The sequence below is a fragment of the Protomyctophum parallelum genome (genome assembly GCF_964188405.1).
Source record: "Protomyctophum parallelum genome assembly, chromosome: 15".
In the NCBI taxonomy this organism is placed as follows: domain Eukaryota; kingdom Metazoa; phylum Chordata; class Actinopteri; order Myctophiformes; family Myctophidae; genus Protomyctophum; species Protomyctophum parallelum.
Genome location: NC_139710.1, coordinates 1,171,090 through 1,197,452, shown reverse-complemented (window position 1 = coordinate 1,197,452; position 26,363 = coordinate 1,171,090). Strand labels below are relative to the sequence as shown.

The 26,363-nt window shown below is 41.2% G+C and overlaps 1 protein-coding gene across 1 annotated transcript; it reads right to left on the bottom strand.

Moving 5' to 3' along the window:
- Window positions 1-8,854: 8,854 nt before the first annotated feature.
- LOC310872692 (extracellular calcium-sensing receptor-like) lies at window positions 8,855-25,891 on the bottom strand (the record flags this gene model as incomplete). The annotated part of the gene is made up of 7 exons (XM_083784735.1): window positions 8,855-9,765; window positions 9,854-9,977; window positions 10,066-10,293; window positions 11,100-11,320; window positions 12,081-12,201; window positions 17,196-17,318; window positions 25,877-25,891. 7 exons carry the CDS (start codon window positions 25,889-25,891, stop codon window positions 8,855-8,857), a joined length of 1,743 nt encoding a protein of 580 aa, XP_083640861.1.
- Window positions 25,892-26,363: the final 472 nt, after the last annotated feature.

Sequence of the window (26,363 nt, the reverse complement as noted above, 5' to 3'; positions counted from 1 at the left end):
GTAACGCATACCGCGGTGTCGGGTTCATTACCGCGGTAAAATAAATAAATAAAATAAAAATAAAAATAAAAGTTTTTTTTTTTTTTTTTTTTTTAATATTTAAAGTTTTTTATATAGGCCTACGGGTGCATATGGTGTTGTATAAAATGAAAACGAAAGTTTACCATATTAAATAAGTATCATTGTTTAGTGTCTGATTATTATGAACACATTATGAATCTGCCTAGTCTAGCATGGGGCGGGATTGTAGCAGACCCACAATAGCAGACCCACAAGCTCAGATCGCCTCTCGAGGCAATGCATTGTTAGCTTGTAAATCAGTTATCTTGAGCAGGACACAGACAGGGACAGTCCATTATAAAACGTATGGGGGGTTTCTTGTGTGTTTTCTCTGTTCTCCTCTTTTCACTGTAAGGAAACAGCAGAGAGACAGACATTATATTCAATGAGATGTTACGTTAACACGCACGCACGCACTAGGGCATTCATCAAAAAATCGATTTATCGATAAACGAGTCACGAGTCGACTCGCAGCAGCGCGAGTCGAAAGTTGAGCTTTTTTTTTTTTTTTTCCTCCCCTTTTCTCATTGCATTCAGAACGCGCCCTTAATTAAAAACCAAATGCAGCTGTGTAGGCTATTTGGCTCTCAGCGCGCGGTGTCCCACTATTGAGACTGGCTGAAGTCTGTTTGAACTGCAGCGCTGTGTCAGAGAAGTAACAGATAGAAGCATGCAAACGTTACCCCCAAACGATATCCCCCTCACCTCCGTGCTGGAAATATAACGTCTGGGTTCCCGAGGCTACATTCATGCTGACGCAATGACTGTCTGTTTCTGGCTAAGCTTTACGCGCAGGGCACATGAACCTCTCCGTCTCCGGTCAGTGCGGGTTGTTGTTTATTTGCATGGCTCAGAAAATGAGTAACAAACTAACATGAGAACGTTATCGAGTTGTGGAGGAGGAGGAGGAGAATAATAATGTTATATCTCTTATTGTGTCCTCGGGCCGCTGTGCTGCTGCTGCGCTGTGTGCCAATACCACTACTTTACCTGGATAACATCATCTTTTCATTTTGACATGATTCACATGAAATAATAATCCTGTACCGGAACCGCGTGTAGCGTTTGGTTTCATTAACGCGATCGTCACAAAATAGCCTACAGCTGCTGCTGCTAAAGATACAAAGATTGGACATTTTTAAACGACGCAAAACTTTGAATTCCCCTCTTGCGTACCAGTGCCACGTGTACCAGTGCACCGGTGTTTGGGAACCTCTGATATAGATGATACATGCACTGTGACTGTGTCATATTGGAGAGGCCACTGAATGCGCAGTGCTTTGTTTGACATGCTCCGTATTTATTTTGAGCGCGCGGCAGCTCCACCCGCCCCTGTTAAATCCCCCCCCCCCCCGCGCGTCCGCGTCCGTCCCCCCCCCCCCCCCCCCCCGCCGCCAGAAACGATAAATCGATACGACTTCAACTTTACTGTCCGACAAGTCGACATGGAAAAATCTCAAGTCGTTAATGCCCTAGCACGCACACACACACACACACAAAGAAGACCAAAAGAGAGGAACATGTCTTGTTGTACTCACTCAACACAGCGCATTCTGCGAATAACACCATCCTTGGAAAGGTCAGCACACTCGAAACCTGTGTGAGTGTGGAATCTGGATGAGACGGGGGGGGGGGGGGGGGGGGGGGTCCTTCACAGGAAAAAATGAAAAAGGTGTAGGCCTACCACTTCTGTTGTAGATCTAGGTCCTATATCATGCGCCGCCACCCCTTATCCCTAAACTTATTTGCTATTTCTTACTATTTTAAAACATTTTAAAACAGTACAAATAGCCGATCTACAAGCTAACAATGTATCGATGTAGATTGGCTAGTTGAAATATTTTTAAATGGTTTAAAAAATTGCAAATAAGTTTAGGGATAAGGGGTAAGGGCAAGATAGAGCCCCTAGTCCTTGACTCCTTTGACCTGTGTTGAGGAAACTAGAGTTCTAGTGTTATCTAATAAATAATACTGTTCATGAAGTCCTGCAGGGGGAGAGAAAATACAGTCTACTCTTGAAACTTCATGACCACGGGCCAATCAGTAGCATGCAGCATTACACATCGCCACTTCATTTGGCCCTATTTGGCCTATAGCTCTGACCGCCATGCACCAAAAATAGTACCAACATTTTGCAGAAGGTGGCCGAAATTGGAATTATTTCTGGCCCTCGTCGACCCCATTGGACCCACTTGGTCCTATGGAAATGCGGAGGCATATGCAGGTGCAGGTATCTGCAGGCACCGTGTCTGTGACCCCCTGACAATATATATACTATATATCATATTTGAACTGGGCACCTACCCCCCACAATTGTGGGAGTTGAGGCATCGAATTGTGTTTGAATCGGTCCTATTGACCACGTAGGCTTCCGTTCCGCCGACAGGTTGCAGCCTGCTTTGAAGAAAGCAACATAAATCTCCCATCTATATTTTCCCCGTACAACACAGGACATATCTTCTGCCATCAGGCAACTCAATCGTGAGGCCTGTAACATGGTTTGTGTGGTGACCACGGAGGCTTCCGTTCCTCAGACAGATTGCAGCCTGCTTTGAAGAACGCAACATAAATCTCCCATCTATATTTTCCCTGTACAACACAGGACATAATTATCTTCTGCCATCGGGCAACTCAATCATGAGGCCTGTAACACCGATTCCGGTTCTGCTTATCGATTACGGTTCTTAACGGTTCCCTATTTTAGTTCCAAAATTATATAAAAGAGGTCAAATTGTTTAACAAAAATGCTCAATGTCAATTTAAGCTCATCTATAATGTTTGATTTCTCCACGTGGTACCAGGCAGGAATAAGATGATTAGATAAATTATCTCTGGAGGGAGGTGTGTAGCTGGCATTGAGGACCATGGTCATTGGTCATCTCCCTGAAAACAGAGATTGATCAACATTACATAACAGTACTGTAAACGTTTAGTATCAAACGACACACACACACACACACACACGATTGCCTGTGCAAATTAGCATCGCTAATGGGGGGGGGGGGACGTGCTAACAACCATTGAAACAAAGGAGGGGGACGGGGGGACGTGCTAACAACCATTGAAACAAAGGCGGCTTGCATGCAGGCTTTTTTTTTTTTTTTCACCTCCTCTCTTCTAAGTTAGCCTGGGCAAGCTACAGACTTCGCACACACACACACACACACACACACACGTTCCCCCCTCCATTCTGAATTCCCATGGACTATTTTCATATCGTGTCAAACAGGCACTAAATAAATCAAATAAATGATCCTGGCGGTTTCACTCATATGGATATAAATAATCAACTGACTGAGAGAAAACGCTAATGTTACTGCCGCAAATTAGTTAAATTTTCGCTAGAAACAGACTGTATCAAATACGAGTGACTGACGGTCGTAAACGATACAAAGACAACCCCCCCAACAATATCGTTTACTATTGTTTATTTTCGGACCACAATTCTTATATGAGACTATTTTAAGATGACCAAAAACTTCCGTGGCCCAGTGGATGGGAGAGTGACGCCAGGACTTTGGTAGGCTACAAATGGAATTGAGCAAAGTTTCTTAAACGGTTTAAACCTACCTGAATGACGGAGATTCAACAACTGAGAATGAATGTAGTCCGTTGACAACAAACTTCGTGACCACTCGGTGACACTCCTCAGTTTTTTCTTTCGTCAGCCTCTTTTTCGCCAACGGAAACGGCGTCTCGGGTCTCTCTGTGGCTGTGCCGCCGGGCTGCCATGCACCATTAAATGTTTAGACAAACCAGAGGTGCAACCTGTTTTTGCGCTGATTACTTTTCCACACATATTGCACTTGACTAACATAGTGAAGCCATACTTTTGAGCGACAAGAGCGATTACCACGGTCCATTCTATAGCTGGCTCTCCGAGCTGTTTTATGTGCGTGCGTGCGTGCAGGGTGTCACCCAGGAACCGATAGAGAGAACCGAAATTGAATTATTGTAATGGGTACCCGGTACTCGAGCATGTTCGGTTCGGTACCGGATTGGTCCCGAGGTTCGGGACCCACCCCTAGCCAGGACCAGGATTCAAACCCTGGACCTTCGGCTTGCAAGGTAGCCTCCCTACCCATGCAGGTGCCTCTTCTTATCTAGCTTGGGAACCATTTCATTTAGGGTATATGATCCTGTCGGGAGCAGATGATAGTCGACAGGCAGGAACAATGGGGCGGCAACTTCCTTTTCCCTCAAACCAATTTTTCTCAATAAAAGCTACAGGCTACGAGAGCTTTTATTGAGAAAGCTTGGTTAACTTAACTTAAACGCCCAATGCATTCTCAATGGCAAGTTAAATAACTCAGAAACTACAAAACATTTAAAAGTAAAAAGTTCCAGCATGTGTCTCCACAGTAAGCTGAATTATAAAAAGTGTGAATGGAGTTTCTGGGTGAAAGTGCTTTTTTGACGTGCCAGTGGAATTTACAATGGGGCTCCATTGTACATTTCTCAAATTTAAAAGCACTATATTTCTAAAACTGAAACATTTCAAAGATTCCTTTTCAGGCAAACATGTCCACCGTAAGATTGTGCTATTGCCATAGACTAGAGAATGCATTGGGCGTTTAAGTTAAATAACTCAGAAACTGTAAAACATTTCAAAGTAAAAAGTTCCAGCATGTGTCTCCACAGTAAGCTGAATAATAAAAAGTGTGAATGGAGTTTCTAGGTGAAAGTGACTTTTGACGTGCCAATGTCTGCCATTGAGCCCCATTGCAAATTTGAAAGCACTATATTTCTAAAACTATGAAACATTTCAAACATTCCTTTTCAGGCAAATATGTCCACCGTAAGATGAACCTAAGTAGGCTAGAATGTGGTTGCTACTGCTAGGTGTAATCATGTAGGACTAGTAGCATGCCAAAGTTTCTGCTATTGCCATAGAGAATGCATTGGGCGTTTAAGTTAAATAACTCATAAACTACAAAACATTTCTAAATAAAAAAGTTCCAGCATGTGTCTCCACAGTAAGCTGAATAATAAAAAGTGTGAATGGAATTTCTAGGTGAAAGTGACTTTTGACGTGCCAATGTCTGCCATTGAGCCCCATTCTAAATTTGAAAGCACTATATTTCTAAAACTATGAAACATTTCAAAGATTCCTTTTCAGGCAAACATGTCCTGTAAGATGAACCTAAGTCATATGGTTTTCTGTACCTCATTTCACCTGCCGAAACCCGGGATCAAACCATGGGACGTTTAGATCTTCAGTCTAACGCTCTCCCAAATGAGCTATTTCAGCTTGCAAATGTCACATCCATTGGTATTTTTACATTTACTGTGTCTTGTTACTTCTTAAACAAATTAACTGAAACCGTTTTTCCCCCAGTGAGATCAGCCTGGGAGTCATACGGTTTTCTGTACCTCATTTCACCCTGGCGAAACCCAGGATCGAACCAGGGACCTTTAGATCTTCAGTCTAACGCTCTCCCAACTGAGCTATTTGGGCTTGTAAGTCTCACATCCAGAATGTATTTTAACATTGACTGTTACTTGTTAAACAAATAAACTCATACAGCTTTTCCCCCAGTGAGATCGGCCTGGGAGTCATACAGTTTTCTGTACGTCATTTCACCTGCCGAAACCCGGGATCGAACCAGGGACATTTAGATCTTCAGTGTAACACTCTACCAACTGAGCTATTTCGGCTTGCAAGTGTCACATTCAGAATGTATTTTAACATTGACTGTTACTTGTTACTTCTTAAACAAATGAACTGATACAGTTTCCCCCCCAGTGAGATCAGCCTGTGAGCCATACGGTTTTCTGTACCTCATTCCACATGCCGAAACGCGGGATCGAACCAGGGACATTTAGATCTTCAGTCTAACGCCCTCCCAAATAAGCTATTTCGGCTTGCAAGTGTCACATCCAGAATGTATTTTTACATTGACTGTTACTTGTTAAACAAATAAACTCATCCAGCTTTTCCCCCAGTGAGATCGGCCTGGGAGTCATACGGTTTTCTGTACCTCATTTCACCTGCCAAAACCCTGGATTGAACAAGGGACATTTAGATCTTCAGTGTAACTCTCTCCCAACTGAGCTATTTCATCTTGCGAGAGTCACATTCAGAATGTATTATAACATTGACTGTTACTTGTTACTTCTTAAACAAATTAACTGATATAGTTTTTCCCCCAGTGAGATCGGCCTGGGAGTCATATGGTTTTCTGTACCTCATTCCACATGCCGAAACCCGGGATCGAAACAGGGACATTTAGATCTTCAGTCTAACGCTCTCCCAAATGAGCTATTTCGGCTTGCAAGTGTCACATCCAGAATGTATTTTAACATTGACTGTTACTTGTTAAACAAATGAACTCATCCAGCTTTTCCCCCAGTGAGATCTGCCTGGGAGTCATACGGTTTTCTGTACCTCATTTCACCTGCCAAAACCCTGGATTGAACGAGGGACATTTAGATCTTCAGTGTAATGCTCTCCCAACTGAGCTATTTCGGCTTGCAAGTCTCACATTCAGAATGTATTTTAACATTGACTGTTACTTGTTACTTCTTAAACAAATGGGGAGGCATACTATCATCCGACATATCATTGCTCCGAAGGATCAATGCTCCGAGGTGCGCTGCGGGTCGGGAGAGGGTTGCGGTTAGGTTTAGGTGTCTGCCCCGGGGGAGGTTAGGGTTAGGGTGAGGGAGGAGGTAGGTTGTCGTTCGGACCAATGATCTGTCGGATGAAAGTACTGCACTCGGTGGAAAATCCCTTTGCAATTATCTGAGGTTTGTCTGTTTTGTCAGTAAATGTGTATTTAAAGCGCCTGATTTCCTTATTTAACAATTCTAGTGTGAAATAGCCCTTGTGTATCAGGTCTGTAAGACACAGGGATAACTCGGCTGGAACAATGCCTTCAAAGAGGTCGTTTAAAATGTCAGGAGGGTAACCAGTTACTAGGCTTGGGCGATATTGATTTTTTGATATCGGTATTGATGCCGTGAATAATACCGCGATAATCGGTATTACCGTCCAATTAATAAAACATTAATATATCACAGTGACGGGCTGAATTTCCCCATAGAGTGCTAATTCTTGTTTTGGCCACTAGAGGTCAGCAGTGGGCAATGGAAAAGCCAGTGCATTAGTGTCACGTCACACAGTGACAAAAACATTTTAAATATCAAAACAAGGAGTCAAGGACAAATGCATGATGTACCAACCAAGATAACATTCATTTTAAACAACTATAATTTGCCTAATAACTTAGTATCCATGTATTGACTGGCACTGACGCTGAATTACGGCGACGAGGCGACAGCAGCTTTGTTGGACCGCCTCCGCCCAAAACATGGCGCCGGTGAGAGTCCTAGCAAGTTGGTTCGTAAAAAAACATCTGGAAACACTGCTGTTTGGCAGCATTTCGGGTTCCAGCCAAATGAAAAAGGAGATGAACCAGAAAATCTGGATATCGTTGTGTGCAAGCTTTGCATGCGAGACGTGAAGGCAAAATGTGGAAATACGACAAACTTGAAGACTCAAACAGAAGAATCATCCCACTACGTATGCCAGGCTCAAAGAGACAGACCGCTTGCCAACAACAAAAGCCAAAGCTAAGCAACCACAACCATCACTTCCAAGTTCTTTGGCAAAAATGAGAAAGTATGATCGGGATGGTCGCCGTTGGAAAACATGCACCCGTGCTGTGGCGAGGTACCTGGTCAAAGAGATGCTCTCTTGGTTAAGCCAAATGTAGTTCTATTTAGTTTTCTGATGTTTAAACAGATTGCATAATGAATACTCACCAGAATAGATCAGTCACCACCGTCGGAACATGCAGTCCCCCTGAATGCACATCCGAAATGTTTGCGTGGTTTGCATGCTTCCAACTGATAATATGCACTGCCGGCCCAAAGCACCTCTGTGAAAATAGAAAGCTCCACATATAAATTAAAAGTAACAAAAATAAAGGGTAACTTCTCTTGTTCTCTGACCGTCACCACCCACACCGCATGCATGTCAACATGTGCTTAACAGACGCACAACATGGACCGTGGTTTGACTGCTTCCCGAGATAATAACATGCACCGGCGCTGGGCCACAAGTGCCTCTGTGACTTAACACAAACGATGCCGAACAGATATCTCTTAAACCAAAATAAAAGTTGGCCAACTTGTCAAAGTTCTCTGACCACTGAGTGACTGTGCTGATAATGGCGTTCTTCTGCTTTAGTGCTTTCCTTCCTCCTTTCTCCTTCTTCCCACAATACATTGCGGTCTTCAACTTATGAATGTTAAGTTATTTTAAAAGTAAACCAAAAAATGTTAAAGTATTTGAACTAATACTTCTTTACCCATCACATTACTATACAATTACAAGTACTAAGTTGCTGAATATACTGTAGTTTTATTAGTTATGCAATAAAATGTAAATAGTGTATTTACACTGTACTTTTTTTGTAGTTACATTGATACTACATGATACAAAATATGGGCTAACAGTGTAGTTTATATGTATAGGTTCATAGATATTCCATTGTTACGTTCTTAGCTTACGCATGTTTCATGATAAATGCTTTTTATGTGATGTATTCCCATGCTTTTTTGTTCTTGCTTAATGTAAATCGCTCTGGATTAAGAGCGTCTGCTAAATACATAAATCGTAAAATGTAAAGAAGGAAAGGCCAAGCAAAAAAGAAGAAATCAGCGATCCGGTTTGGTATCAACAATAAAGCTTATCAGACGGAACGTTAGGCCAATAGCAGTAGCCGTTTGGATTCCAACTGGCGGAACGTTCCGTCACGAGCAGTTAATTGGTTAAAAATGTCTGCTTCTACGTCTTGGTGCCATGACCCATGATGGACTTCTTAGTGTTTCTCTCAGGTTTCAAAATGATTATATAACACTTTGGTCCAAACAGAGCCACCAAAATGCCCAAACTAGATGCTAAAATAGCAAACACCTCCACTACATCTGCATATTTGCCTGGAGAGCTGATATATGCTGGTATGAAGGCTATCCACACGGCACAGAAGATCAACATGCTGAAAGTAATTAACTTAGCTTCATTGAAGTTGTCTGGAAGATTCCTTACCATGAATGCTAGGAGGAAACTGAGGAGTGCTAGTAAGCCAATATAACCTAGTAACACCGCAAAACCAACTGTTGATCCAACATTGCACTCATAGACTATCTTTTCAGAATAGTATTGTGTGTTTTTATGAGGAGTTGGTGAGGCAGACACAAGCCAGACTGTACAAATTATTGCCTGGATTGAAGTAAGAATCAGAACTGTTCCTCTCTGCTGCTTGGCACCAAACCACTTAATGATGTCTGCACCACCAGGCTTGGAGGCCTTGAACACAGCCAGCACCACCATAGTCTTTACCAGGATGCAGGAGACACACAGCACAAAGCTGATCCCAAATATTGCATGCCTCAGCTGACAAGTCCAGAGTCTGGGACGACCAATGAACAAGAGTGAGCACAAGACACATAGTTTGAGTGAAAGCAAGAGTTGGAAGCTGAGTTCTGAGTTGTTGGCGCGGACCATTGGCGTGTCTTTATGATAAGCAAAGATCCCCAGGACAATAGCACAGACAAATGTTCCTAGCAATGAGATGGTTGTTAAGGAGATCCCCAGGGCCTCATGGTAGGACAGGAACTCAATGCTCTTAGGGACACAGTGGTCACGCTGGGGACTGGACCAGAAGTCCTCTGGACACACGGTGCACTCTGTAGAGTCTAACAAATAGGACAAGATTAAAAGGACACTCACGTATCTTCTTATAACCTTCTGTACATATACTGTAGCTACATTATGTAATCCTACCTGTCTCATTGCTGAACTCTCCCTCAGAACAAGCAATGCAGTCGTAGCAGCAGACAGGTTTTCCTTTCCTTCTGGCCACACGGGTTCCAGGAGAACAGCTCTCACTGCACACCGACCGAGGAGGCTGCAGAGGAACGTGACAATGATTAGTTTAACTATACATTTCATTCACATCATGAGCTCAATTAAACATTTTAGAAAGCTGAAATTACTTTTGCGGATTGAAAGTTCCAGAAGATTCTGTCTTCATCGAGGGTGAGTTCTTCATCTCCGGAGGCTGTCATCTTGACCACACCTACGTTGTGAATATTTGTGCTTCCATCAGGGAGCCACGCCCAGTTCAATACATCAAAGATTGGTAAAGCATCACCATTCTCATCAAAGTATACACGATCACCACCAGATGTGGTGAAGTTGACCTTTTCCAGGTAATAGAGAAGCTAGAAATGGTGATGAGCAGAATCATGAAGAGCAAGAGAAGTTAAAAACATACTTAAGGGTCCTATTATGTGCCCAAGTCACGCTACACACTATTTGGGGATTTAAGCATTGTGCAAGGGGTGTTCCTGTTGCTGAGTTGCTATCTTCCGCCACCAGCCTCATTACTAAAACATGTGCTCTACCCTTTACATTATGCATTGCCTTTCAACAAAACCATATCCATAATGTCACCCACATTTGTTGAGCATTAATGTTCACCTGTGCCCTGTTTTCCCTGTGTATTTATACTCCCCTGTTTTTTCAGTTCTTTGTCAGATCATCGTTGTACGTCACTATATTATGCTCCTAGTGAACTCCTAGTACTTTGACTCCCAGTGTTCTTGTTACTCCTTGTGTTCTCCTCGTGTATGGATTTTGGTGCATAAACCGCCTGCAAATTCGACTGCTCTGCCTCTCTGCCTTTGTCCTGCGTTTGAGTCCTAACCCTCTTGATTCACACCGTGGCACCTACACACTACACATACATTATTGTCTACTAATATGTATTTTTTTTTTCATTTATACTGTGCATCTATCCATTGTTATATTATGAATGTTGCAAAATAATTCATATTTGATTGTTTTGATTGTTATGATTTATTTTAAATATGGTGAGATTAACGTTATAAACTGTTATAAACTATACTGTTTTCTAAGTCTCACCTGCACAACCCAATAATATGTTGTTGTTTCAAATGTGTTTTTAAATGTGCAAATAATCAATAAATAAAAATAATCCTACAGGTTAAATTAATTAATATCCTACCTGCCATGGCTGTATTGTCTGGAAACTGGCACAGCTGTGCCCAGGGAAAGGCCCTCTTCCTGGCACACACTGCAGCATGTCATGGAGGGCGTGGGCCAGAGCATACACAGCCTTGTATATATTATACTCTCCCCTGAGGTCAGACACATCCAAAAATGTAGTTTCTGCCGTTCCCAGGTCCTCTTGTCCAGTACACACCCTTCCACCAGCGTCCACCCACTCTGGTGGAAGGGGTGAAAATTTACAATGAAATGTGCGTTCCCAAAACTGCCTCACCTGAAAGAACACAATTCATTCATAAGAATACCTTTAAATACAATGAATTGATTAATGTAGGCCTATTGATTATTCACTTCATTCACAGTTTGCAAATACTACAGTGGTACAATTATACAATGGTGCAAAAAGGATAACACAACATGTCCTAAGGGCTTGTGTCCATTGTGGTCCTGTGTCTCAATATTCAATTCAATGAGACATGTAACTATAGACATACAATTAATCAAATACTTACTATGTTATCCTCATGGTCATTGTCAGGATGTATTTTTAACAAGAAGTCCTTCAAACCTGGTATCTCTGCACGACGGATGGCAAAACCCAGGGTGCCTCTCAGGTACGGCAGGTAGTGAGGATACTGGAGACTGTCTCCCCACCAACCTGAAGTGGCAGGTAAGATCCATAGCAGACCTGTCACATTCTGCTTAACCACCTGTTCATCGTTTCAAAATAAATGAAAGGCATGTCTTTCTTTCAATACATTCTCATTTTAGATTCTTCTAATTACGAATCCCTGAATTAACATCCTCCACAGATGTATCGTAACACAAACCTCATCCAAGACATTATGCATATAGGCCCCGTATCCAAACATAATGACCACCCGAGCTGTGGACGTCTTCATCACAGTGACGATCCTCTGGAGTTTATCCAGGTCATTGTGGAAGGGCAGAGCCTCTGAATAAGCCACACAACCCAGACCAGACTGGTCCAGGCCAGACTGGAACAATCGGGCGGCGTCACGGCCAGCATCATCATCACTGAACAACAGTCCTACCCAGGTCCACTCGAACCACCTCATAGTCTGGAGCATAGCTCGCACCTGAGTAGATGAAGAATAGACGGAAATGGACTTAGGTTAGATCATACAGTACATGGGCAAACAGCGGCCGAGGGGTCACATGCGGCCCCTATGTTCACTTATGTGGCCTGCAGGTTAATATTGGGATACTGTTATATTATTGATTTCAGCTGTTACAATTCCAAACATGCAAACATGACCCACTTTAATTATATCTATAATGGTCAATATTAGTAGCATAATTACAATTTCAATTGTCTTTTTATGTCCATTGCATTTGAATTTAAGTATGTTTCATTTTAAAGTTAACACAAGTATAAATAAATGCATTTGAAATTAAATGTTAGGCCTACTTTTCAGGATTCCAAATAATCTTAGCAAAAATACCAAATAATAATTCAGTCTGTTAAAAATTAGCTAAAATAGGAGATCCCAAACTCAAAACGTGTCGCAGTGCAACGCGTGTTGAGCTAGAATGGAGATAAGATATTTCTACGAAACAGTATACACAATTTGGCCCTCTGGAGTCAGTGTGGAAATATAGTGGCCCTCTGGAGTGAGTGTGGAAATATAGTGGCCCTCTGGAGTGAGTGTGGAAATATAGTGGCCCTCTGGAGTGAGTGTGGAAATAATTGTGGCCCTCTGGAGTGAGTGTAGAAATATAGTGGCCCTCTGGAGTGAGTGTGGAAATATAGTGGCCCTCTGGAATGAGTGTGGAAATATAGTGGCCCTCTGGAGTGAGTGTGGAAATATAGTGGCCCTCTGGAGTGAGTGTAGAAATATAGTGGCCCTCTGGAGTGAGTGTGGAAATATAGTGGCCCTCTGGAGTGAGTGTGGAAATATAGTGGCCCTCTGGAGTGAGTGTGGAAATATAGTGTCCCTCTGGATTGTGTGTGGAAATAATTGTGGCCCTCTGGATTTAGTGTGGAAATATAGTGGCCCTCTGGAGCGAGTGTGGAAATAATTGTGGCCCTCTGGAGTGAGTGTGGAATTATAGTGTCCCTCTGGAGTGAGTGTGGAAATAATTGTGGCCCTCTGGAGTGAGTGTGGAAATATAGTGGCCCTCTGGAGTTATTGTAGAAACATAGTGGCCCTCTGGAGTGTGTGTTGAAATATAGTGGCCCTCTGGAGTGAGTGTGGAAATATAGTGGCCCTCTGGAGTGTGTGTGGAAATAAGTGTGGCCCTCTGGAGTGAGTGTGGAAATATAGTGGCCCTCTCGAGTCAGTGTAGAAATATAGTGGCCCTCCGGAGTGAGTGTAGAAATATGGTGGCCCTCTGGAGTGAGTGTAGAAATGTGGTGGCCCTATGGAGTGAGTGTAGAAATATAGTGGCCCTCTGGAGTGAGTGTAGAAATATAGTGGCCCTCTGGAGTGAGTGTAGAAATATAGTGGTGTCTCCTACATAAAAGTTGCCCACCCCTTGGGTTTGAGTATTCCAGTTTGTGAAACATGAACTATTAGATACCAACACATCTATTGTTATAGAAGTTCACCTGGAAGACAAAACTTGGCATTGTTCTGAAGAAGGATGGGAACTGAGTCCGGTCGCTCAGACAGGAACAACCAGCAAAGTAACTTATCTGGAAAAACAGAATAAAAACAAATACAAAATATCTATTCTGTAATGTACTAGATCTTTGAAAGGTACCTATAGATGTCAGCGAAGGAACAGACCAACAGAACTGGACTGTAGGTATTCAACAAGATTTTAGTTATTGTATTGTAAAAGGTTGTATGGCCTGATGACAACTTAGTATTAACCACTTACTTTATCACCTGTGATAATCTGTTCATTATATGTTCTCTTCACATTTTGTGAATGAAGCCTCATTTTGGTCTTCAACCAGCCAAAATTCTCCCACCTTCTCCGCTCCCTCCATTGGCTCCCGGTCGCTGCCCGCACAGAGTACAAAACTCTGATGCTGGCATTCAAAGCAATCAAAGGTACAGCACCCCCATATATTGCAAGTCTGATAGAACCCTACAAACCCTCCCGAGTGCTCAGATCAGCCAACGCAGGGAAGCTGGAAGTACCTTCACTAAAAACGCCGGGACAACGCTCCACACATCCCAAACTCTTCTGGCTCCAAAACTATGTAATGCACTTCCCATTACAATCAGAACTGCAGCCGCACTCCCAATCTTCCGCCGTGGTCTGAAAACCCACCTCTTCAGACTCCATCATATGGCACTTAGGCCCTTTCCCGATTCCTTTTTTAACCCTACCCTCAGCCCTTGCCCCTTCCCCTTGTCCCTACATAATGAGTGTCAAGGGGTAGGGAGATAAATCATCCCCCTAGGAATTGGAACGTCCCTAAATATTGAACGTCCCTTGTAGATATTGATATGTGATATAATATATTGATATACAACCTGTTCTCAGAAAATAGCTGATCTGCAAGCTCACTACAGGCCAGTGGTCCCCAAACCTTTTATGTCAAGGACCCCAAATTGACACTAATTAGCCTGCAGACCCCCATTTGATGGCATCTCTGTCTCTGGGACCCCCAATTTATATTGTAAAATCAATGTTAATTAACTCTGAGAGTGTACAAACTATCATTTAGCCCATAACCCACTTTGGAAACCACTTTCCATAAGCTGTAGAGATGGAACGTAAATATAACTTGCTGTGGTTATGATGAAATAAATATATTGTAATTCTGTCTCATGTTGGTAGCCCACCATGCAGAATGTAATTCAGCTAGATATAGCTCATTCTGACACCTGCTCAACAGTTGTACGTGATTAATTGATTATCTTATTAACAGTTTGTATAGCATGGGTACAGATATATATATACAGGGTTAGAAAAAGGAAAAACAATTTACAGTATAGAAAGAAGGGGCTGTGGTCACTGTGTTCATTGTTTTTAATATCATTAAGAACAGAGTAATTTTCTATCAATGAAAATGCCATCGTGATTCATCTCCATCCAATGTAGGCCTACAGTCTGTACAGCAGCTTGCAATCTGTTCCATAGCTGGTTTGCCTGGGGGGAAAAAGACATTGCTAATTCGTTTTGTAAGTTTTGCAACTTGTGGGGATTAGCTTTACATTGGTCATGATAAAACCATAGCTATCACTGCAGCGAGTAGCCAACGTTATGCAGCAACAGCGTTATGCAGGTACAGTAGGCTATTTCACGGATTTTAAGAGCTCCAAAACTGCAGAATGTTGACATATCGTGGTCTGGGGGGTCGGACTGATGCCTGCTAATAAGCTAGCTTGCATCCGAGTTGTATCACTGGGGCACCGGCGATAAATAAAAAAGAATAAAGCGCTGATGCGGCGTCAAATGAATGGGGCGCCAAATGAATGGGCAACGTTGTATGAATGCAACGCTGTATCATATCGTTAGTTCACGTGAGGTAACGTTAACCTTTGCTAGAGATTGCGATATTTTTGGCGATGCAGATTGTTAATACATTCAAATAATATTGGTTATTATAATATTATTCCATAATAAAGGACAAAAAAGGCTTCTTACCTCGTACGCCTTTCAGCCCTCTGTGATGTTGCTCCGTTTTAAGTTCCGTCGCTATGTCACTTCGTCTGAAGGGGATTCTAGCCCTAACCCTCAGCCCTAACCCTCGCTCCAAAAATAATTGAGAAAACCCTTCCTCCTCACGTGAACGCGCATCAGCAAGGGGAAGGGCTAAGGGCCAGGGAGAAGGGGGTAATTGGGAAAGATGATGCCGTCTCTCACAGCCTAGGAAGAGTTTAAAGCATTGCGGACTGGCACTGCTGCTGCCCAACATGAACACCGTGTCTCGACATACTGTCCCTTATTATCATAAAGTCGGGTAGTGTACACTGTTTATTTTTGCACCGAGGAACCATGTGTGCCTGACTGTCTGACTACGTCGCCTCAGCTAAAAACAAAAGGGAAGCCTGATGTATGCTTCGCCGTACGATGTGTCGCATGTTAAAAAAAATAGCTGATCTGCAACACGTTGTGAGCTAGTAGATCGGTTATTTAAATACAAAATAATAAAAAATCAAAATATTGCTTTGATACTCATATTATCCTTAGGAAGTATTAAGCTGTTTGTCGAACTGTTGGAGTAAAAAGACGGTATTTCAGACAATAGTCCGAAACTGTCGGACCATTGTCCCGTCGGCCAAAAGGGTGTCGGAAAAAAGATCGCCACCCGTTGAGGGTCTTGAAGTCAACGACGCCTTCCACACCCACATTTCTACGCGGAACATAGCGTAGGCCCTTAATCTGGGCATTGGGTACCTGATTCAACCAGGAAGAAGAGGAAACATGGTTTTATGTTAATGAGTTTAAGTGGTTTAATTACCCATTGTAATCATGTAAAACAATAAACATTATTATCAGAGATGACACACTTTAAGGTTTTAAAGAAAAATCACCATGACAATGTTTTAATATTACTTATTTTTATATTAAGAACATAATGTGTTTCATTGAAGAGGAAGGAATGTAGGTGGTACCCCTATGCTCAGAGATCTAGACTCTACCCAGATATAGAATATATTTTGTAGAGGTGCTCCGATCAGGCTTCTTGGGGCCGATCCCGATCACCGATCGAGTCATTTGGAGTGAATATCGGCCGATCACCAATCAGTGGCCGATCGATCGGACCACCTCTAATATCTTGTCATTTTTGTTTTTTTTTAAATCAAAGAATGTGTGACTTACCAGCTGCTGGAAAACAGTCACTATCATGCCCTCATGAAGACCTCCAAACAAATTCCTCAGGGAATGGGATTTGCAGCAGGTGTGTGCAGCGCCTGCTGCAGGTTATCTTCCCCATCGTACCAAGTGTCATCTGTAGCTACCATATGTCCAGTGGCGTGGAACCACATATGCGATATCAGGTTTGGTACCGGGTGATCATTGACATTGAACTCGTACGGGAGAAGTTCCTGCAGCGCCTGTAAGATATTAAAATGTCATGTCATATGTGATCCTGGCAAAGATGCTGCTAAATGCTTTACAAAATATTGATCATAAGACATCTTTGTCACAGTACTGTACATAGTACAGCGGCTAACGCTGAGCCCGAGGCTGAGCGGATGGCCCTGCAGACGAGGCCTGGGAGGGGGTGGTGGTGGTCGAGGACCGAGTGCGGCACCGAGGTGCCTGGGAGGTGGAGGTGGTGGAGGCACTGGAGCGCCGCGAGGACGCGGACGCCACGGAAGCACCATCATCTATTAAAAATAATACGATTATCATTTGATGTGCCTTTTTACCCCATTAAAAATGATTTACAATTATTTATTGTGCTTTTTCCTTATTTAAAATAATTAATATAAATCTACATTTAGTTATGGAGCAATGTTGCTTGAATGGAGTGTGTATAGCCTGTGTTGTGCTCAATATCAAAGAAGAAGCAGGACAGTTCAAGTCTATAACCGCTCCTATCCAGCAGAATAACAAACGCTCCAACTGATATCTCAAGGTTGTTTATTTCCCCAAGACAACGTGAAAAACTGCAACACAAAACATAACAATATTCTTTTAAACACAATGAAACATGAAATATGAATGTCCTTGTCAGTAAATCATGATGTCCGTATTATATATAAACAAACACAATGATAAGTACACAGCGATACAGACAGCGATATTCAGTTACACTTCATACAAATTATACTGTGCGGTTGTAGGTATGTTAAGTGATAACCACTTTCAACATGGCATTATAGGCAAAAGCTTTCTAAATCTTTCAAATTTTCCAAACATCTACAAGCTTGTACGTCAACTATTTTCGCTATTTGTTGTACAACAAAGTATATAGTGCTTAAGTGGCATTCTGGACTAGACCTGTCTGGCTCGAAACATTGTGGTTGCAAGGACTGCACTTCTGACCTTTCAGCTACAGGACTGTGTCACAGTCATTACCAGGTGATTGAGAGATTATTTATTCTTTACTTACTCTGTATAAACATACTATTTTAACTAGTGATGCACCGAATATTCGGCTGCAGAAAATGTTTGGCAGAAAATGGCTAAAAATGCATTTTTGGCTTATTCGTTTCGGCCCTAATAGGCAGAAAATATATCACCGAATAGTGTATGCAATTAATGCATTCAAAAGGGCTGAATAAATGTTTTATGGACCCATACTAGTGATTATTATTAAGTTTTGCCATAACTATAATATAAACATAAATCAGGTAGCTTTAAGGTACGGCCATGACAGCAATGGTAGGAAAAAAGATGTATAATATTAATCATATTCGGATATTCAGGTTTTCAGCCAACTGTTTCCTATATCGGTATTCGGTTTCGGCCAAGAATTTCCCTTTCGGTGCATCCCTAGTTGAACTTGAAACCATTGTTAAGTTTTCACTGTCTTTCGACACAATAGACCAATCCATACTTATTAATAGGCTTGAGGAATGGGTAGGTATACGGGGGACTGCTTTACAGTGGTTTGCCTCTTACCTGTCAAATAGGACTGTCGCTGTCTCCATCAATGACCATGTGTCAGCCTCCGCGCATTTAAACTGTGGTGTGCTTTAAGGTTCCATTCTTGGCCCTGTTTTATTTTCCCTGTATATGCTACCTCTCTGTGTTTTAATTAGTCCTTTTAATCACATTTCATATCATTGTTATGCTGATGACACCCAATTGTATTTTTCTTTAAAATCCTCTCAGCATTCTAACTTATCTATTTTAAAAGAATGTCTTAATTCTAAGGACTGGACGTCCCAAAACGTCTTACAGTTGAACCCTGACAAGACTGAGATCCTAATTATAGAACCCGAGAGCACCCACTGTGAAATACAGCAGTCTATGGGTATTACAGCTAATTTTACGAAGGTGTCAAAGAACCTAGGTGTACTTTTTGATCACGAAATGAGTTTCGAACCACATGTAAAAAAGGTTGTCCAAACATGTTTTTTCCAACTGAGAAACATTGCCAAAATTAAGACTTTGTTAACACCACAAGACCTGGAAAAAACGTATCCACGCTTTTATTTCGTCCCGCCTGGACTATTGTAATTCCTCGTTTACAACACTGAGTCGCTCCTCTATCGCCTCCAACTTGTGCAGAATGTGGCTCCTAGACTCACTAGACCATATTTAATCAACCCTTAAATCAAGCAGCTATTTCAGAACTTAATGATGTACAAACTGCACGGTTTTGGGACCAAAAATACACAAGTGTGTGTGTGTGTATGCAGGGTGTGCATCCATGCATTCTGTGTATTTTTGTGCCTTTTTTTTATTTTTATTTTAACCAGATGTATTTTGTTTAATTGTATTCCTTTCAATAATAATGTCAGTTTGTTACAAGCACTGAGTTGAAGAAACCTTTGGCCGTGCATTGTGCTGGAACAAAAATTATAATTGTTGTACAGTAGTGTGTAATAGACCATTACGTTCTGGAATAGCTGCTTAATTCAAGATGATGTACAAACTGCACAGTTTGGAAAAAGTGTGGGTGTGCATCCATGCATTTTGTTACAGCCTTGTTCAGGAACCAAAAAAATAATCATTTTGTTTTACAGTAGTGTGTAATAGACTAGACAATATTTAATCAATCCTTGAATCAAGCAGCTGTGTGTGTGTGTTTTTTTTTAACCAGAGGTATTTTATTTAATTGTATTCCTTTCAATAATAATGTTTGTTACAAGCACTGAGCTGAAGAAACCTTTGGTCGGATATGTGTGTGTGTGTGTGTGTGTGTGTGTGTGTGTGTGTGTGTGTGTGTGTGTGTGTGTGTGTGTGTGTGTGTGTGTGTGTGTGTGTGTGTGTGTGTGTGTGTGTGTGTGTGTGTGTGACAGACCACATTGAGCCTTGTTACAGCCTTGTTCAGGAACAAAATAAAGAATAGTTTTGTTTTACTGTTTTACAGTAGTGGGTAATAGTCTAGACCATATTGAATGAAGCAGCTATAGAGCACCGAAGTCCTGACGTAACTCGCTCATCCCTTCGATTCCCCTGGTTTGCGGAAGTAATTTCTCTATGGAGAATAACATGGGGTGATCTTAATATCGTCTACTATAAGCGTTGTGGTCCAAAAATAAACAAGCTGTCTCTGCGTTATTGTCAGGGAGGTGTCTCTGTATCGTTTGCAACAGTCAGTCACTCATATATGATACAGTCTGCTTCTAGCGAAAATGTAACTAATTCAGTAGCAGTAACATTAGCGTTTTCTCAGTTGATTCTTCATATCCATATGAGTGAAGCGGCCGGGATGACGTTTATTTTTCAAACACAGTTCTTATATGAAGCAATCTAAAAATCCTCCTATGGCGATTTCAATGCAACTAAAAAAATACATGAACCTGGCGACTGACGCCCTCTACTGAAAGTGACGTCAGACTTCGGTGCTCTATTTCTGAACTTAATGCTCTACAAACTGAGTGTGTGTGTGTGTGTGGGTGTGCATCCATGCATTTTGTGAAAATGTGGTGCAATGTTTTGTTTGAATGTCAGTTTGTTACAAGCACTGTAACATTAACATTTGGTCGGATATATGTGTGTGTAACAGACCTTGTTAGAACCTTGTTCAGTAACAATTATAATCAAGCAGCTATTTCAGAAGTTAATCCTGTTTGCGACAAGAAAACTAAAGTGTGTGTGTGTGTGTGTGTGTGTGTGTGTGTGTGTGTGTGTGTGTGTGTGTGTGTGTGTGTGTGCGTGTATGCTTGATTTGTTGTGTTTTCAGTATTTACTAAACATCACTTAATTGTTAATTAACAAGTAGTTAATGCTGAAATGAATGTGACTTTACTTTGGAGGACAAGCATCTAGTAACTAAACCTTAACTAAACGTTAATGAACTGGTAGTTAATGGTGAAATTAAAGTGACTACTTTGGAGGACAAGCATCTAGTAACTAAACCTTAACTAAACATTAATGAACTGGTAGTTCATGATGAAATGAAAGTGACTTTACTTTGGAGGACAAGCACGCGTTTTAGTGAGGGACTTTAAGAATTGTTTTCAGTTTGTTTGTTAAAATGCAATTTTGAGTGTGAAGGAGAAAGCCTCCTTGAGGACCCGTTTTAGTGAGGGCCCTGAAGAACCCGGGCCCTGGCCCGGAGGAGTCCCATGGCTTTTGTTAAGACTTCTTTGCGTGCAGTTTGTCTTCCATTGTTATGTGTTTGTGTTACCACTGCACTCTGGTCCTAAAAAAAACATACAAAATTAAAAGGTTCACACTCCAAAATAAAAGTCCTTATTTCTTTATTTTCTCCCATTCTGTATGCTTCACACTCACAGATCAGTGGAGTCCAGAATCTGGAATACTTTTCAAACATTTTAACAACACAAATCTGGTATGGTAGATGTAGGGTCCTTGACAAATACATGACATGAATTGATTGACATTTGTATTTCACAGTATGTAGAATGGGTAATTTCAAACGAAAGCACAAGTCAATACAAAAGCTGCTACTTTGAGGATGAAATGAAAAGCTCTAAAGACTTGTTTACATCAGGGTCCTCCTGATGGCGTACTCCACATGAACATGTGAGAATCACTGGTTTAAACATCATTAGGAAACGAGCCCAAACAAGTACACCTTTATAAACAAGCCCCCCAAAAAATGCAATCTGCAACTACCAATATTTACAAGGAACTTTACAGAAAAAACTAGCCCAAAGTATCTTACAATAAGCAGACATGGTAACACTGAACACTACCCTTTTTTGTTTAGAAAGAATATGGTACAGACAATTCAGGTAAATAGTTTAGCACAAGCAACAAAAAAACAACATGCATACAAACAGTACAAACCATACAATATAACAATACAATGATATCAGGGTTCGGGGAAAGAGGATTCATACAGCTGGGCTGCAACCGTTATCCATTTTCTTGTTTACTAGGGCTAAGGAACTGAGGAGCATTTTAAATTCCAAAATGAAGTGGGTAAAATTTGGAAGAGAATGTTTGTGAATGAAGAATTTAGCGTATAGAATAATACATTTAAAAACAATTTCAAGTGCACGATCTTCTGGATTACTGTAGAGCAGGGGTGCCCACACCTTTTTTTTTTAATGATCAGTACTTTATTTTAGATTTTTTTACAAACACATAAAACATAAAACCTACAATACAAACACAAGCAACAACAGCAGAGTACGTATTCATGGATAGACAATTAAGATAGATAAGATAAACAAATAGGAAAAAAAATAAAAATAAAGGGAAAAAAAAGGAAAAATCTAATTAAAATGTGAAAATAGTTTACATTATTTACACGACCAAACGCAGCATCATCAACCGCATCATAATGTGAAGTAATACAATAAACAATCAAGAGGGCATTGCCTGACCATGGATCACACCAAGGGACCTGCAACATGACTGAGGAACACGTCCCACTTAAGATCATAATTTATCTATCTGATTATTCATCTTAAAGGATAACCTGTGCCCACACTTTTTTGACTTGAGGTCTACTTTTAAAATTGCCAGCTCAAGGTGATCTACCAACCCAAAAAAGAATTATCCCATTGCTTAAAATACTCAAAATATACAGTATATGGCAAAATAAATAACATAAGGCATTAGGATTAATTGTTTCAAAATCAATTATATTTATTTACCTTTTCAGTTACCCCACATTGCAAAGAAGAGATAGGTGATTGAATGGTATGGTGAGTTGAGTGAATGGTTCCATGTCTAGTTCCAACTCCAGTAAATGTCCATTATTACAAAACCCTAAAGTTTAGGGCCTAAACCACATCATCATCACTCATGCTTATCGTTATTTACTTCGTGCACACACCCACGTCACACACACACACACACACACACACACACACACACACACACACGCACACACACACACACACACACACACACACACACACACACACACACACATTGTTTGGTCTCTAGACACTCCCTACTTTGTGTGTTAAAACAGTTGACCATTTTGACACAACAACACAGAGAGAACTGAACACCATGCACTCCATTTTGCCACATTGGATTCAAGATTAATATTGGGTAGGTGTTTTTAATCACTTTACTGGAACTAATGTCTAGTCTGTTTTAGGGGGCATTCCAACAGGTAGCTAAATATGTATTTTTTCCACAAACCCCACAAAGGATCTACTGAATGTGAAGAGGGGATACTAGGGGGATGCCATATGTGTGTCATAAGCTCAATATGTCAGTTTGTCACCAAACCTTGTCCCCTTCACATTCAGTAGATCCCGTGATCGTTTGTGGCCAGATGTAATTTCCTGGTAATTTCTAGTAGGACTAAATTTAATTAAATCACAACTTGAATCGTGATGCAAACAGCACAGGGAGTGTAATAAATAATACAATACAGGGTCTTTCTAAAATATGTAATGACCAAAAAGTCATTTCAGTAATTTGCTACTGAATTGAAAAGAGGAAAAGAAAATGAAAAGAGAAAGAAAATACTGGATTTGTGTAAAATAAATAATTTGTCTGGAATATAATGTTTGAAAACTTGTTAAAAATGGTATGGTGAACCTAGCATGGTGATTGAATGGTATGGTGACCCTAGCATGGTGATTGAATGGTATGGTGAATCTATAGGTGATTGAATTGTATGGTGAACCTACCATGGTGATTGAATGGTATGGTCAATCTATAGGTGATTGAATGGTATGGTGAATCTATAGGTGATTGAATGGTATGGTGAGTTGAGTGAATGCTTCCATGTCTAGTTCAATGTCCATGTCTAGTTCCAACTCAAGTAAATGTCCATTATTACAAAACCCTAAACCACACCATCAGATGCTTATCGTTCTTTACTTTGTGCACACACACACCCACACACACGCACACACACACACACACACACACACACACACACACACACACACACACACACACACACACACACACACACACACACACACACACACATATACATATGGGAGTTTTTTGTCATTGGTCATGTTTTCAAAATCTCTGTGTGTGGTTGTAATCTGTGGGAAGTATGTGTCTCTGATGTCTTGGTACAATGGACAGATGGTTAGAAGTGTAGCTCGGTTTCCACTTCATTTTGTGTGCAGTGGGTGCAAAGTCTGTCTTCTCTCGGGGTACAGGTCTGCCTATGCCGGCCTTTCTCGATCGCGAGACTGTGCTCACTGAGTCTGTACCTAGTTAAGATTTTTCTTTGTTTTGGGTCGGTCACGGTGCTCAGGTATTCTGCCACTGTGTATTCTCTGTTTAGGGCCAGATAGCATTCTAGTTTACTCTGCTTTTGTGTTGCTTAATTCTTTCCAATGTGTCAGATAGTTTTCCTTTTGCTGTTTTATTATTTGGTTTAGTCCAATGGGTCTTCTATCTCGTGGCTCTGTTTGTGTTTGTGCCCGGAGTTCCAGCGCCAGATGGCTGAGGGGGCATCTCTCTAGAGTTTCACTGTGTGTGTTTGCCTTGTTATGGAGTGCATCTAGGTCACTTTCTTTTAGGTGGTTGTAGAACTTAAGTGCTCTCTTTTTTATTTTGATTATGAGTGGGTATCGTCCTAATTCTGCCCTGCATGCATTATTTGATGTTTTTCGCTGGGTACGGAGAATGGATTTGCAGAGTTCTGTGTGTAGGGTCTCGGTTTGGTGTTTATCCCATTTTTCAAGGTCATGGTTTGCTAATGGTCCCCAGATCTCGCAACCATAGAGGGAAATTGGTTCTATCACAGAGTCCAGTATTTTAAGCCAGGTTTTAATTGGGATGTCTATTTTGATGTTTCTTTTGATGGCATAGAATGCCCTTCTTGCCTTGTCTCTCAGGTCCTTTACAGCTTGGTTGTACACACACACACACACACACACCAGGCGCAGCGATATAGGAGAGGCAGTAGAGGCATTGCCTCAGGGCCCGCGGGGGGGTGGGGGGGTGGGGGGTGTGGGGGGGGTGCATGGTAGTAAACTGTACTCTCTCACACTCTCTCTCTCTCTCTCTGGCTCTCTCTCCCACAAACACGCTGTTAAGTTACTGCGACTAAGACTACATTTCTACATAGAAAATTTATTTTGTTCCCGCGTCATGGGCACTACTCATTCAATGCATTTTTTCATAGATAATACCCTTCTGAACTTTGGGTTAAAAGTTCTACTCATAATAACCTGCAGTATTTTGTCACAGGCCAGAAATGTATATAAAAGTATATAACCAAAAAACGAAAATCTTGTGCTGCTGTTTTTGCTTGTAAAATGTGTTATATTGATTTTGGCAACACAAAATCTGTGTCATAAATACATATACCTAACATCTGAAACAAGTACTGGTGCCTTGGTTTATGTGAATCTAGATCATGAAATGTAGCAAATTTGTTAAAAAAAAAAACGCTTCAACTAACGTTATTGGCACCCAGCACAGTGAAACATACACATTGTAAATTTAGCCAAAAGGTTATGTTTCATACATTCAAAATTTCACAACCTACTGTGTAATGATAGGTAAAAAAGAAAAGCAGCGCACCTTGGCCCAAAATGGCTGATGGTCTTTCAAAATGTTACCACGCCCCCCTAAATTGGAATAATACAAAAAATGTACAAGACTAACAATAAATGCAATAAAGGTCAGAATTATTTAAACATATTGTATGCAACATTTATTAAAGTACCACAAACTGTCACAGCGTCTGACATCTCAGCAATAGTCCCGGGCCTTACGGATATTTCCATGCCAATCAATATTAAAGGGACATAATTTGGCCCGGATGTAGCCCAGGGCATGCTCTAATGATTAAGCTAGGGCGCCCGAGCCTGTGACCTTCGGTGTCGCCATGGCGGACAAATCCAATATGGCTGCCACCTAAAACAGTTTTGGCTGCAACATTTGAACCAGATGAGCTACAAATGCGGTGTCTATTTATTTAGTTATTTGACCATTACAAACATGTTGGAATACGTATCATTACAATGGGGTGTTTCTGGTACCCTCATTTCCATTTCCAAGATGGTGGCTATGTGAAAAGGAGTTATAACTTAACTTTTGACACTTTCAGTCAAGTCGATGCATGTTTTTTAAAGATGGAGTGCCGTGATTTTTTTCCACACTTAAACATGATCATCAGGTGTATTTAGGTGTATATGAGGTATAATTTTTTCAAAGAAGTGTACAGTATTTGTTAAAATGATGGTTTTATGTGGACACACCCACCAGTTCATTAGGTATGCGTGAGTTTAACCATAGCACCACCCACCTAATCCAGTCCCTCCGCCTCCTCCTTTAAGACCACCCACTTGTCCTAGTCCCT